Below are 16,591 nucleotides of genomic sequence, written 5' to 3' on the forward strand. Positions count from 1 at the left end.
TCTTGTGCCTCCATGTCGAGATCCACATGGGCTTACCCTGCTTCTAAAGACATGCCCCTGGAGATCCCCTGAAGCACATTTCTATGGACGTGATGCTGTGGTGATGTAGCATCACCACACGCTGTGGAGCCCCTGCGCTAAGGCACCCTGCACCCTTCCTGGCTGGGGCACAGCGTGCCTTGAGACGGGGGAGCAGGCAGCCCTGGGCTGGCTGCTCCCCTGTTTCTATGTGCCTCAGTGTGGGAGCTTTGCTGCGAAGCCCCCATGCTGAGGCATGTGGACCCCCACTTCAAGGCACATTGTACCCCAGTCAGCTAAAGAGTAGCTGGCTGGGGTGCACGCCTCAGCCTGGGGGGTTTGCAGCTGAGCCCCTGCACTGAGGCACACAGAGACACTGTCTTGAGTCACCCTGTGCCCCAGCCAGCCAAGAAGGGTATCTGGGGCACAGGGCATCTCAACACAGGGGCTCTGCAATGCATGGAGACAGGGGAACAGATCTCCTTCAGCTCTTGCATGGTAGTGATGAAATGTGAGTGACAATTTTTGCTAACAGCTTGGATGTTCTCTCTTCCAAAAAGGTAAGTAAACAAAACCAAACAGAGAAGCACAACAAACTGGAATGATTTATAATAAATTAGAGGCTAATTTTCAAATACATATACCTAAATCCATGCCCAAGAGCTGAATAAGAGGGCATACATTTCAAAGGCTCTGAGAATCACCACTGCAAAAGAAATAATGAGGAATGACAAGTGCGCAGCACCTCCAAAACAAGTCACCTTTGATAAGGTGCCTTACTTTTGGTGCGCAGATTTGAATACGTTGGCCTTAATATTTGCCTTTGGGAATTATCCTGATTGTCAAGACACAGTATTATGGTCCCTAAAATTCAAGATGTTCTGCCTTACACAGTAGGCTAAAAGAAAGACAATTGGATTAATTTTGGAATAAGCGTTGGAATAGGTACACACTTCCCTCCCTATCTGCACACTTTGGGCACTGAAGCTTCCTCTGGCACCTCTGTCCTATCTACATGTTGTAGCATGGTATGTAAATCATCTCTCAGCAAAACAGTTTTATTATTTATTCCCCATCAATCAAGAGGAAATTCCTACCTAATCACCTCTCACTATCTCAGTCTACTGTCTCAGAGTTGGACAGAGTCCTATCATTGCTGTTACATATACTGCAGTGGTGCCTAGGAACCAAGTCTAATGTACACTTTACACACATGGATCAAAGACAAGTACACAGATATAACAATTTCACTGTAACTGCTTATAGCAGTATCCTTTGATTATCTGTACAGGTGTTATACCTGTCTACATCTCCTGTTTGGACAGCACAGGTATGGCTATTCAAAGCAGTTATTCTTAAATAAAGGCAGAAAGTGCCACTGGGGAGTCATGCCCTGCTCCATGTTGGGAATGACATGATGCTTCTGGGCAGACATATTTGCGCAAGAGATTTTTGTCATATGCATATATATTATAATTCATGAGCTGTGTATTTTTCTGCTTTGTATCATGACAGTTTCATGAAATATTTTCTTTTGGTGGGCAAAAAATCCAAAGGACATTTTATCTTCTGATCTAGATAATATTTATAAGACACACTAAATACTATACAAAAAGCAAGTATTTCAATGGGGAGTTCAATGCCTGCATAGTAGCAGTGTGCTGCTCTAAATAATTCTGTCCCTTGATTATACTAAATACCTTAAATGAATCTTTATGCTTGTTCTAGTTGACTTTAGCTTTCTCTGAAAGATGCTGATAGCAGTTGTGTTGCTGAACTCTGTATGTAGCACAGTGGTCAATACTATTTTACTGTTTCCTTGTGTTCACACAGTCATCTGCCTGTATCCATCTGTTAACTTGTCTTATGTTTACAATCTGATTCTGTGGTGAAAGTTAGGGTGATTTAGCTTACCTCTAACTACAGGTCCATGCACAAATCCCAATATCTGATGCATACTGAAGCAGCAGCCTTCTGCCCTTTTAAAGTGGTTAAGAAGTCTGTTTGACCATGCTCACAGACATTTCACCTATTGCCAGTGAAATCTGAAATGCCAAATCTAGTCTCATTCAAACATATTTTCTGCAGCATTTTAGTGATTTTTAAACTTTACTTTTATCACTGCAGGAATGAAAAACTTGCAGGAGCTAACACACTCTTGTTTACCTGCCAGAAAAAAATAAGCTGGGGCCCAATTCTACAATCCTCTTTTATGTGACTAGCCTCATCCTTAGACATGAGCTGTAGGACTGATGCCAGAGATATGACCAGACTGGTCAAACAGCATAACATGCCACATTATAGAACAAACACCAGGTGGCAGCAGCTGATAAACCACAAATTTAGTGAATAATCAGTAACGTTTCACCAATACCCTTCCACTGATCTTTGTTTTATATGACAAGAGTTAAATAAAGCCACTTATGTAAAAATCCATATTACATGACACTGGGTTTTGTGTGCCAAGGTGCATTAGTTATGTCTGAAGCTCTGCTTGTTATTCAGAATGCAGTTAAGGAAATTCCATAACCTATTTTCCACCTTGGATTAAATCAGACTCTTGTCTACATTCCCTCTTTCAATATTACTGGGTAAAAATATAATATCCTGCACTCAGAACAATTATTCTTGATTGTACTACAGTCATGTCAGGATCTCATGTTATGACCTAGGAGACCATTGTGTCAGGCGCTATACAAACGTGGAATGAAGACAGCCTCTGTCAGAAACAGCTCATACTAAGAACCGAAAACTTCAAGGCTTCCTGCATCCTTGGTGGTATTTCATTTCACCATTGTAAATGCATTCACCCTCCTCTCCCCCAAATCTCATTTGACCAGGTTCTTTTCCACTATCACAGAGAACATACTTTTAAGCCTTTGCATGTATTTTCAGTAAAGCAGGCTGATATTTTAAGTCCCTATATGTAGATTAGGAGCCTAAATACTTTTTGTTAGGATCTGGCCACTTTGTAGGCAATTATGTGTGTGTCTCTCTCCTATACCTATTTTCTGCCTGCTACTGTATATGATATAATATATTACAACATATTTTTATAAAGGTACCCACCCTGTGGGGTTTGGGCATAAATACAAATGGACTATGGTCAAGTTCTTCAACAGCATTTAGTCTCAAAAATATTGGAAGGCCTGTGCATATTTCAAGCATAAGTGCTGAAATGTGTTTGTTTTAATTTAGGTTTCTTATGCCCAGCATTACGTGCAATTAAATTATATAGTTAAATAAAATGTATAAAAAACACCCAATTTGTTTATGATATACCAACAGAATAAGCCTAATTATAACTCCATTTATTACCATAATGCTCCAATGATTTCCTCCCAGAGCAGCCACAGAGATGCAGGAGTCCTTTATGTCATATGGTCAATTTTAGGTTTGACAGTACTGATTAACATCTTGATTCACAGTGAAACCATGAAATTCATGCAGAGCATACAAGGGATGTGCAATTGCAAACTATAACTCACTGAGAAAGTAGGTAGCTATTTTCTGTACTAGTCAGGAACTTTGAGTAATTTCCCTGCTCAGTTCTATATAACAGTTTAGGAATACATTCTGAATGGGCATTTTGAGATCTGCATTATAGAAGAAAAGGCAGAATATTGTAGCCAGGTATATGTGATTTCTGGTCATAGATACAATCTGAAAGTCGAGGAGCAGATCATGGGACTGCAGCCAATTTAACGATGATATTTTATCCTCCTTCAACTCATGGAACAATGTTCAGGGTTTGCCAGGCCTTTCTAGTACTTTTCACTGACAGTCAGCACTTCCATTTTATATTGATTGAGCTTTAGCCAGCTGGATATAATCCAGATTCCAATCCCTGCCAAACGTTGGGGGAGCCTGCTGATGGTTACGTCTGCTTCTGATGAAAATGAGATGTAGAGCTAAGTATCATCAGCCCACATATAACTTCACAGTCTCCCCAAGCAGGAGCTTCAAAATGTTATTCAAAACTGAGCTGACAGAAATGATCCCTATGGGATTCCACAGTGAAGCATTCACAAAGAAGCCTAAGTAATGTCCACCCAATTATATCTCGTGCATATCATGCAAAGAATCATTGACAATTTCCTTCTTCCCTACCAGGCCTTGCAACTTTGCATAAATAGAATCATAGAAAGGTTGGGCTATAAGGTACCTCCATAAGTCACGTAGTCCAAACCCCCACCAGAGGGACTACCCCTACCCAAACTATGCTATATAAATCCTTTATCTAAGCCATTAGTAAAGTTAGTCAAGCCTGACACAACCACAAGATATGAACAACCTAACTTGCCACAGGTAAAACAGGAGGACAATAGTGGCCAATGTCTTGCTGCTAGGAGGGTTAGTAAAATATGCTTAAGTGATCCAAAGAAATGGGCCACACCCCCTGCAACAGAGAAAGGCAAAAACTCTCACAGTCTGTACTAATCTAACCATAGAGTAAAATTCTTTCCTGACCCCAAGCAGTATCAAAAACTCCTGAAAGGCAATGTGGATGCCTAGCCTCTGTCTATTACCTTGCAGATATCATTAGCCAATTATAGTAGGTAGATATACATGCTAATCTCTGATCAAAAGCCTGATTCAATAAGCCCTGGCATACCAGATGTTGGAGTATGCCCACAATCAGCTTCTCAATGTTTTTCTACCAGAGGGTAGTAGCTCAATAAAAGACAATCATCAACAAAAATATCTAAGGACTTTGTTACATGGTAATTTTGGGAGGCTCCTGGAACTCCGTACACCTGGACTGGCCTCACATGAACACCTGAAACCATAGACGCCAACTTCTATTTTTGCTGAGTGGGGCCTAAGATGATGGATGTGTGGAAAGTTTTATGCATTTCAGATGACAGCCCTCTTTCCAAGGGGGACCAGGGCCCTCAGGCCCTCACATACTCAGCTCCTCTGCCTGAAACTAGTTTTAAGCACTCATTAGGCAGCTCAAAGTTAGGCCACCCCAGGGCAGGATTATTTCTGATCTGCATTATTCAGTTTGTGTTACACTAACGTGTAGCCACTGTAGGCTCCCACACTGGCCTGGATCAGACCCACCACTTCCCCCCTCCTTCCCCAGCACCCCTACATCTCCACTCACTGTCGCTCCATCCCCACCCCACCTCCTACTTGTGGCTGCTGGCACTGTCTGTCCTGGGGGAACACGCAGGAAAGAGTTAACCTGCCTGCCCAACTGATGCCAGGCTCAGCCTGCAGAAGAGTAGCAGTGGTGGTGGGAGGTGCGGGGGCAGGCAGGCAGGTTAACTCTTCCCTTCCTGCTTCCCTGGGATAGGCAGTAGGGGCAGCCACAAGTGGGGTGGGGAGAGGAAGAGCCCCAGGAGTAGAGGGAACCAGGGGAGCCCCAAGGGTCAGCGAACAAGGGAAAAGCCTGAATGGGATGGAGATGGGGGTAGGAATTCTTATTTATCAGTTCCCCCAGGCCTCTGCTGGCCTGAACGTGCGACTGCTGCAAGCTTGAGCTAGCACTAACACCCGTCAACATTTATGCAGCTCACAATGCAAGATGTAACAAGGCCCTAAGCTCTCTGGGATAAGAACCAGTTTCTTTTGTTCTGTGTTTTCACACAAACTTGCCCAATGGGTTCCTAATACATAACTTGCACTCAGAGTGCTACTATTAGTAATAACAACAGCGACATTAACTGTTATTCTCTTAGCAAGTCTGACCAAGACTAATTTGAAGGTTGCCAATAGTTTGCCATCACTGAGGGAGACATTAGGTCCCCATTATAGATGACTGGCTGGCCTGCCTACAATACAGTAAAATCTCTCCCTAGAAAACTGGGCAAAATTCAGCTAATTTTTAGAATAACCTAGAGAAGTACTTGTAGTGGGCTGAGAAGAAAGTCCATAGTGTTCTCACAAATGGGTACATTGGTGATAATATCGCAGAGAGTTGTGTACATAAATGAAAAACAGAATATTAGCACTGAAATCTGTCAGATTTGTGAGGAGACTATTGTACTCTGAAGGGATTACAGTTTCTGATCCAAAGTACATGTATGGGGGGGGGGGTGACATCTAACACTGAAATGTCTTCATTCAGACCCTCTTGAGGTATCTTAATATATTTACAACTTGTGCAGCAATGCACCTAAGCCTGTATCTCTCAGATATATGCAGTAAGCAACACACTTTCTATCAGTTGGCCTAAGTTGGATGTGGCTTTTGATCTAAGAAATTCAGGTCGAGTCTTAAGGTTCAATGTGTCACATCCTTATGTAGTGCAAATTAGCAGAGCATTACTGAGTTCAGTGGTCAATAGCCAAAGATTGGATCTTGCTGTATTTTACTATGGCATAAGAACAAAATGCAAAATACGTAAAAGAATTACTAGAAAAGTCCTCCTGTCAGGACTCCAGACCACAGAAACTTCTTAAATCTCTTCATACTAAAATTTCATGGCTGTTTAAAACATAAAACATTGCATTATACCTGTGGCAGATGCCTGGCTTTCTGTGATCAGAGACCTGACAAAGAATGTCTTGCATTTGAAAACTTGTCTAACTTCATCCCAACTACATAGCCAATCCAATAAAAGGTATCACTGTAAGAAATCCTTGCCTCTTGCATAATTTCTGGACCATCATGGTTACAACATCACTCTTATACTACACTGACTTTCAGGAACATACAGATTGAATATTACACAGTCTCCCAAAGTTTTGGGGATCATTGCCTAAAGCCACCACTGTAAGCAAGGTTTCCTGACGCTATTGACCAGTGGCCATTTTACAAGCCTCTTTTTTGCTTTTCTTCTCTCTCTTTCTCTCTCTCACTGTCAAGAGCATAAAAAATAATCATTGCTGTTCAGGTTTCTCTATTTCTGTTCTTCAGTGGTGATGGGTGGGAATTGGTTTTAGAGCAAAAAACAGAACAAAGTAAAAGTTGCCACTGTAAAAGGTACCACAGACAGAGAGATTCCCTGGTGCTGTTGAGGCCGATCCCCCATTTTGATCAGGCTGCTGCTTGAGAGCAAGGCATTCCCGTCTGACAGAAGACACTGTCTCTGCATGGAAGTTTAAGGGAATTGAGGCTCAGGTAGCTCATAACTTGCCACTCACTCAGCTCCTCCCTGTTGGTCACTGCTTTCTCACAGTTTACAATTATTTCAGGGGGCCATGGTTCTTTTGCTTCTGTTGACAGGGTAGCCTTCAAAATTTCTGACAAATATTGTGCTGCCTTTTGATCTAAATTATGCCCCCCTCTATTTATGTACCTTAGAGAGGAGACAATGAACAAGAAACCCTTCTTCCTCAAGAGCATAACCAGACAGGGCCAAGCAGAGTCCCAGTCCCAGCACTGTGAAGTATGACAAGCCAGTGCAGGATGGCCTGGCAAGTCAATTGTACATATTTCTAATACCTGTTCAGCCAAGACTTGGCAGCTTTAGAAACTCAGGACCTGAATGCTTATTCATCCGCCTGTTGTGTTCTTGAAATTTTATTTCTGGCAATTATGTTGAGCTTCTGCTTGTGCTGGCACTTAAGTGAAATGTACTGACCTCTCCCACTTTAAAGAGAAAGCGCACACAGCTCCGAAGAATAAGTTCTCTTAACATTTTGCTGAAGTTTTTTGTTTAGTTTGATTTAACTAAACAAATACCCTACTCTACTCCACCATGAACTTGAGATGTTTCAAAGTTCAGCGTGGCTGAATGGAAAAAGGGACAAGCTGTTCATATATACCTTCAACCATCTCTACTAATAACACCAGCCTCAGTGCCACATTTGCAAATTTTTCCTCTATCTCTAATCTTTTTTCAGTGTTGCTTACTATGTATGGAGTGCCTTCCCATAAATCATTCACAAGCTCTACTCTTCCCACGCAAATCCTCTTCAAGTCACACTTCCATGACACCCACAAAAGTGATTCAATGTAGATTTTAAATAAATATCTTGTGAAATAGCAAAAGATAAAGAAGCCTCAAAGAATTCAACTACACTTGGCAAATGGCTTTGGTGAACCACCGCACAGTTTTGCTTCTAAGGCTATCGTATCCTCACTCTACTTTTTTGTTGTGCTTTTATCTTGTGTGAAAGTAGGCCACGAGCCTACAGCAAAGAAATCACAGGAAAGCATATGCACAACTAACTTGATGATTAAAAGTTGTCTTCTTGTGAACATTTGCAAGACTGGAACCTTCAGCTGAAAATCTCTGTCATACCATTCTGCAATCAGCATAGTCCTAAGTGAAAGGAACCACATTACTACATTTTTTAAATGTCATCAGTAGCAGAAATTCTAACAAGGATATAATAGCCTGTGTAGTATGATAGGAGATTGCATACTTGGAAGCTACTATGACAAAAATTATAGAAAAAAAATGAAATGGGTAGACTGGTCTTAAGCAAAGCTCTTCACATTTAATCCTGGCACCTCTTTTGGCTGTAAGAAGTCATTTAATCTCTCTTTCTTTATATTCAGATGTATAGTGTTATATTTTGTATGGAGAAAGGCCCTAGCATCTCTTGGATGCTACAGTAAGCTAAATAATAATAAAAGTACCTAATATTTAATTAATATTTCTAAAATATAGGGCTATCTGGATGCCATGGGAAACGTAGAAATTAAATGCGGATTTTGTTTCTTGTATGTATGGTGGTATTGGGCAGTCATCCCAGGTGTATGTTGGAATGGATAATAAACAGGATTCACACTACTGGAACACAGCCAATTAAGAAAAATACTGATTGCATTCTGCAAATATTCCCATGGTACCAAACTGTATGTGGAGTTGGTGAGTAGGAGGAGTGAAGGTGTGATAATTGAAAGAATTGCTACTTGAGAAGTCACAGGAGCTAATGTGTTAGCTCAGCATGCTAGGAAGCTAGAACGTTCCCAGATGCTGCAAACCCTGAGTGTAGTTTGATCTCTGGCACCACTAGTTGGGACAAGATGAATCACAAATGCTTTTGATAGTGAGTTTCCATGTCACAGTGTGCCAGATGGAGGTGGTTACTTCTCTGATTGATTGCCTCTTGGGCTACCAAGGGGTTTTCCAGCAGGCTAATGCCTTTCTGTTGGCACACAAGCTTCAAGGATCAGCAGGTCCTTCTTTGGTCAATACCACAATGGAATCTTTGCCTACCAATTGTGTGGCTATGCTAATGGGAAACGACATTCAGGAATAAATACGAAGCAAGTGGGAATGAATGAATACAATATGCACAAAAATAAACATCAGTTCTGTTGCCTCCCTAATAGACGTTGCAGCTAATGAATTTTCAGACACGTGCTGAGTTAACAGGGGTGAACAACATTGAAACATCCTTTAGTTAAACCCAATGCTTTACAAAGGCTAATTGAAAAAGGAAGGAATGGTGGGGGGCAGAGAGGGAGAACAGCTCTATTTTCATGTATTGAATATGAAATCCCTGCAACAGATGAGTTTACATGCAAGCCTGCACCTAATCAGAGGAAAGATACAGTGAGTAGAATCGAGTAATTTTCCTCAACACACAACATCCCCAGCCCCTTACACTGCCCAGCCAGCTTTCTCAACTGTGAGCTTTAGAATATAAACAGCCAATAAGTAAGGGCAATAACTGCAGCTTCCTGCTGGGAACTAACTCTGCCTGTCATGCATTTGCTGGGTCCTAATACAGGACAGTGAATAAAGCTTCATTACAGAACAATGGAGTTAGCTGCCAGAGCCTACAGATTTGAATAAACAACAAATAAGCAACATCTGCTCCAGCATATGTGTATGGTAAAAAAAAGTCACAAAATAAAAGAATTTGTAAATGCCAAAAGCAACACTAAACTGCCAGTGCTACTGTAGAGTGAATTTTTAATTGCACATGCATACAGGCAGGCTGTGGGTATTAGTCTCACATATGTCTGGTTGCTGCCAACCTGGGAGTATAGATGAATTTAATTAAATAAGGATTATCCCTTCTCCCCAGTACAATTACTTATTTATAACAATGATAAAATTGCCTAATAAAAAAGATTGTAATATTTTTTAAAACAGAGCTAGAAAACACTCTGCTTTCCTTGTAAGTCATTCGGGGATGTTTGGGGTTTGAGTGTCTTTGAAAATTAAGTCTCAGCACTCTGCCAAAAAAGAAAAAAAAAAAGCCTTAGCATAAAGCCTACTGCAGTTTAACAGCCAGAATCTACATTATGGAGAAATATAAAGAAGACATACAGCAGCCAGGGAATTGGCTTTCATGGGGTGTATAGAAAATTAAACAAGTGGGCTAAAATTGAGGCCAGGTTACACAGCCAAGGAACAAGACCACCGGGACAGGTACTTCAATAAATTATCTATGTCTGATACATCCTATTTATGCAAAATATTCTGTTGCTATTTATCCTGGATTTTTCTTATAGTGGGCACATACCCTTCCTCCTTCAGGTAAGCTTCCATTCCAGTCTTGTGCTTTCACACACTTCTAATTTATCATCATCATTGTGTTAATTTCAGCTGTACCTAATAACCATCCAAGACCCGCCTTCCCCTTGTGCAAGGTGCTGTACAAGCCTATGGTAAAAGAGGGCTTGTGCCCCAAACAGCTAACAATACAGATCTGATTTTCAGTAACACTTAATTTTTGGGATGATGTTTTCTACACTTTCCCTATTTCTGTAACATTCTTAAGCACACACTTAACCTTAAATTTAAATTAATTTTGGTTTAAGTTAAGCACATGCTTGAGCCTGATGATGAACCCAGCTTTGGTCTCTGCCTGAAGATTTTCAGCCATTTTAAGTTGTGGAAGAGTTAAAACAACAACAAAATCTAACTCCTCCTTCCTTCTCATACACATTTCCATTGCAACCATTTTATATAGATGATCATCCCCTTCACCACATCAACTGGAAATCCATTAGACTGTATAGTAATGGACAATTCATGATGGGAAAATGGACTAACAGCCACAGCATGAAAATCATTTTAATGGTTCTAAATTAAAATATGGATTTGATCTACATTCTGTTAAATCAATATGAATCTTTATAAGAGCTAGATATTATCGTTACTACAACATTACAGTAATGTCAATAGATTTTAAATTGTTTCCAAATGAATAGCAAAACTGGAGTCATAGCAAAAACCACTTCGTAAAAAGGATTAAAAATAATGACCTGATGGTATTTCATTTCTAAAAAATTAAAGGAAAGGGAGAAAAAGGATAGGAAGTTCTTAATAAAATAAGTATTTAATTCTTTTAATTGAAATTAGAACAAGTATTAATAATACTGTAACAGAAATAGTATTTTGAGGGTGTACTGAGGCATAGATACCATATTAATACAATTTACTTACATGATATTGGTTGATCATTTAACTAGATGACAGGGCACAACAATAAGTAAAGGCAAAATAATCACATACTGCAAACTGTATCACAAAATTACAACTAAACATATTTTTCTTTGTTTTAAAGCAGCATGCAGGGCATATTGTTTTTTAAAAATTTATATTCAGATATAATTATGTAATTTGGAAAAACAACCCTGCAAATCAAGGCATTCACCATGACATGTTACAATAATTGATTAGAGATAAGCAAATAATAGGAAAAACTATTTGTGGGCATTTCAGCAAAATTTGAATCTGTTTTTAACTTGGCTGTTTTTCATGCCCTTTTGTTTATTTCTCTATGAATGTTTGTTCAAATGGGCTTTTCACTGCACAGTGCCAGTGAATGACTATTCTTTGTGTGAATACCAACATAAGAAAGATTATTTCTGCACTGATATAGGAGTTTCTCCATATTTTTAAAGATTCCATCCTCATTCAGGAAGCAGAACCAGAACAATTCCATATTTAGGTGGCTAATCCCACGAGTAGCAACTAGTATCCATCCCAAGGCCCAGTCAAGCCAATGGTAGCCTCTCCATTGGCTTTGTATCAGGCCCAAAAGGAATAGCCAAAGACATAATCAATGCAAGTGACTCACGAGCTGAAATATGTCTACACAAAGTGCTCATTACATATTGTGGCTAACACAATGATTGAAATACGAGTCTGTTCACAGATCAGTAGCATATGGAGGGGTGGGCAAGTAGGGTACAAGCCCTGGATGCTACTAAATGGGGTGCAAAAATAGAGGGGGGTATCTTAACCTCTCACCCTCCACCTCCTCTGCAGTTTCTGGCTCCAGCAGGAAGCAGTGGAGGTGCAGAGGCATGTCAGTGAGTGAAGGGCGTCACAGGGAATGTAGTCCTGTTGAGCAAGCAGCAGATGGACTTTGCTGCAGGTGGGGGAAAGATGCCACCCTATTTTTTGCTCCCAAAAATAAGATATAATTTTTGCCCACTTAACATAGGAGAGGTGACATCATCTCTCAGCAGCAGTCAACTCCAGCTGCAGCTCCTGTGTCAGAATCCTGCAAAAGATGGGGGGGAGGGACTGCCCCACGTACAGTCCTGGCTGTGTACAGATTATCTGAAAACAGACAAAAGGCTAAATCTATTGAGTAAATACCATTTGCTCTAGTATTTTAAACAAACCTTCACTCTTCAGGTAAAGTCCTATCCTCACTGAAATCAACTGGACTTTTGACACTGGCTGCAATGAGGCCAGAATTTTACTCTTGGAGGACTCCAGCTCTGATTGAAATCAGTGGCATCTATGAATGATTAGCACCTTTGACTATCAGGCCACTTATTTATGTGCCTGTGTGTGGATTGTGGCTGTTTAGTTAAAGAGTTATTTGTGCCTTATCATTTAAATTGTTAATGATGAAGAAAGTAGAGATGGTCAGCTCCCTGCTCAAGCCAGGATCATACCTGGCTAAATGATCCCACTCATGTCTCTCCAGTTTGCTCTTGAAAGTTTCCAAGGATGAAGAGTCCACAAGTACTCTACATGGCCTGTTCCAATGCTTGACCACTCTCATAATCAGTTAGGATCTCCAACCTAAATTTCTTCTGCTGCAACTTGGGGCTATGGATCTTAGTCCTGGCCCCTATGACAATAGAGAAAAGCACATATGTATCCTCTTAGGAATCACCCTTCAGGTATCTGAAGACTGTTATCAAACCCTACCCCTTCAAGCTTCTCTTCTTGAAACTAAATAACCCTAGCTCTTTCAACCTTTCCTCACAAGTCATGCTTCACAGTCCCCTAATCATTTTTGTTACTCTCCACTGGACTGATTCCAATTTATCCACATCCTTCTTGAAGTGTGAGACCCAAAAACTGGACACCGTACTACAGGGAAGGCCTCATCAGTGCTGAACAGAGTGGAGGAATCACTTTCCTCGATTTGCAAATGACACCCTTGTTAATACAGCCCAGTGTGCTGTTGGATTTTTTTGCCACAGAAGTATACTGTTAATTCATATTCAGTTTATGGTCCTTCTCCACACTACCATAGCCTAGCCAATCAGTATTTGTACATACAATTGTTCCATCCCAAGTGCAGGACTTTGTCTTTTTCCTTGCTGAATCTCATCTGATTGACTGTGGACCATTTTTTCTAATCTACCCAGGTCATTCTGGATCCTAGCTATTTCCTCCAGAGTGTCTACAGTTCCACTCAACTTGATGTCATCCACAAATTTGCTAAGTATGCACTCATTCCTATCATCGAAGTCATTAATGAGCATGTTGAACAATACCAGACCCAGGACAGACCCCTGGGGGACCCGACTAGCCACTGAGCCACTGATGAATACTCATGATTATATTTTGATAGGGTTAAATCCCAGCATCCATTCGATGTGTGCTCCTTGCTACTCTCTGACTCTACTGCACAGTTTGTTAAACTTTTCCCTGCTCAGTTTGTTAATCCTGCTCTGAGCACTGTCTAGAAGGTGCCCCCAGAGAACAATGCAAGATACTCCCTGTTCTGGAGGCTGAGCAAACCTGCTTTGCCACCACTTCTTTTTCTGCCTCTGCCAGCCTGCACAGCCAAGGACCCAAACTCTGATCCTCATGGGCGACTGGTGCCACCTTATTCAGGGGGGGCACGTACCCTCCCAGTGACCAGTCAGAGCGACTGGGAGGGTCCCCCCACAGCCGATCTCACCGAATGGGAAGCAGTCACAGCACTCCTGGAAGTGGCCGCAGCACTGCATCCAGCACTCCCACTCCCCAGCCAGTGCTCGCAGGGGAAGTGCCGGCACCCCCCGCTCATCGCCTAAGTGCAGGAGGTGCACCAGCACTCTCAGGGGGTGCACGTGCACCCCCTACACGTCGCCACTGCTGATCCTTCTAATGATGTTATGACAAGCTGACACTTTACACTGCCACAAAGCCCTAAACAGAGGCTTCAGTTCTGCAATGTTAGCTGACCCCACCACACACATGCCCATACACATACACATGTAAGCCAATTGACTTGTGGGTGTATTTGCAAGCCACCTCACTTCATTAAGTGGAATGTCTGGTAGGTTGTGATAGCTATAGCAGGGCTTCCAAACTCCATTGTTGATACAAGTGATTAGAGATTGAATTCTGCATGCGACAATCCATAAGGAAAAATAAGCTGCAAAACTGAAGTGTTTAAGAAAACAAATAAAGTTATATTTATTAATTCCCACCTGAAGTGCAGTCAAGAGGATTTCCCCATGGAGTTTCATCTTCAAAGCTCTGTATCTGAGACAAAACAATTACTTATTTATTATTATTACAAATGTATTCCTTCCTTTTAGAATCAGTAATTTCAAAATGAATATTGTTAAAAATTCCAGATGACACCTCATTTTTAATATATTTGCTTTTTTAACTAATACAAGTTAGGCTCTTGTCCTGATAATCCTCCACTCTTCATATAACTGGAACTGGGCAATACACAAAGGCAACCTGCCCTCTATATACAGTGAAGCTTTGTCACTTAAGTTCTTCACAGAAAAGTCTCTAGGATAATGTGCCTTAGTGGCATAAAATGCAGACAGGCTGATAGGATGCAGACGTGGTCATTATCTCCAACCTTTTCATCAGGGCTTATAGTTTGTTCCTGTAATTGTATGACATGTAGGTGAATGAGGGCTGTGGCAGAGGCATCTTAGCAAAATTAAACTCCAAGCAAGACTCAGCTAAATCAGCCTCCTCTGCACAGATTCTGGGATGCTATATCTCCAAACTGAAATCCTGCCTTAATCTGCTGCTACCATTTTCTTCAGCAAAGGTCTCCTACTTCCATTCCAAGATCCAAATACCTTCAGGAGCTTGTTTTACATTTATTTACGTTTTTATGTAATTATGTATTAGATTTATATGCCACCCTTCGTAGCCAAGGTTCAGAAAGGTTAATAATAAGAAAACAGCAAGATATAAAAATAGGATGTTAACAAGAGAACAAAAACAGCTAAAAAACAGCTCAACAACTGTCATATCAATATAAAACAGGGACCCCACTAAACATCTATCCTTGTTTTGTTTGGTAATGCCTGCCCAAATAGGAGGGTCTTACAGTGCTTCCAAAATATGTCCAGGCCCATACTTTGGTAAGCAACAAGAGGGAGGGAGCTCCAGAGCTGAGAAGCACCTGAAAAAAATGACCTTCCATGAATTTTCACCAAGCCGATTTGGCATACTGCTGATATTTGTAAGAGATTGGTCTTGGCTTACTTTAGGGATTACAATGGGACATAAAAGGTAGTCCTTTAGACACATAAGGCTCAGACTGTTTAGGGCCTTATAGATCAAAGCCACTATCCTAAATTGCACCCTGCCAGAGGGTGGGTCACCATGTTCTGCATCCGCTGCAGCTTCTGGACAGTTTTGAAGGGCTGCCCTATGTAAAGCACATTGATTGCCTTAAGGTTACAAAGGCATGGATGTTGGTGGCCAGATCAGAGTCTGAAAGAAAGGGTCACAACCTGCTAAGCAGATGAGAAAAGGTGCTCCTAGCCACAGTCACCACCTGAAGATCCAGGTGCAGCTGAGAATCCAGAAGCACCCACAGTTGTGAACCTGAGTAACAAGAGGTAGCTCAGCTCTATCAGTGAAAGGAGATCCAGTCCCCATCAGGTTGCACGGTCTGCCAACTATCATCACCTCTACCCTGTCTGGATTCATTTTTAATTGGTTCAGCCACATCTAGTCTCCAGCTGCAGCCATGTACGAGAAAAAAACTGAGACTCTGGGGCCAGCTAACTCAGTTGGCTGTCCATTCTGCCCTTTTCCTTCGTTCTTTGGGAAAAGCCTAACTTCTCCTCTCTTCAGCCTTGAAGTAGATGGAAATATAAGCCCAGTCCTCTTGGCATTCCACAGGAATCCTCAGTGCTGGCCCAGCCTAGCCCTCTTTCCACACCTGTGGATCAGAAATACCTACCTGAAACAATTACATGATGCCCAGATGGAAGACAAAGAGAGAGACAGACACTCTGTGACTGAATCATTACACTGAACCCTTTCACTGTTCTGAGCATGAACAGAGAGCTAATGATGGGGAACAAGAACCTCTCTCTAGCATGAAAACAAAACTACTGCTCTGAATACTCTGGTTTAGGCCACAGAGCTGAGGGAACAATATTTTAAGGACATCTGACAAGTACATTGGCATCTTGTATTGCAGTACTTTTTGACTTGTTCCTGGCTTTTTTCAGTAAAACCTCTGCCAATTCTTTTTTAAACACT

At 41.3% G+C, this 16,591-nt stretch overlaps 1 protein-coding gene across 1 annotated transcript in view; it reads right to left on the minus strand.

Annotated features, from left to right (window-relative positions):
• ITPRID1 (ITPR interacting domain containing 1) overlaps window positions 1–16,591 on the minus strand; it is a 53,774-nt gene that overhangs the window by 25,230 nt on the left and 11,953 nt on the right. Inside the window, exon 5 of the mRNA XM_090050254.1 lies at window positions 14,551–14,605. Coding sequence (XP_089906380.1) covers window positions 14,551–14,605 — 55 coding nt within the window. The remainder of the gene's footprint in view (window positions 1–14,550; window positions 14,606–16,591) is intronic.

The sequence above is a fragment of the Crocodylus siamensis genome, chromosome 5 (genome assembly GCF_052110815.1).
Source record: "Crocodylus siamensis isolate JL-2025a chromosome 5, ASM5211081v1, whole genome shotgun sequence".
Lineage (NCBI taxonomy): Eukaryota > Metazoa > Chordata > Crocodylia > Crocodylidae > Crocodylus > Crocodylus siamensis.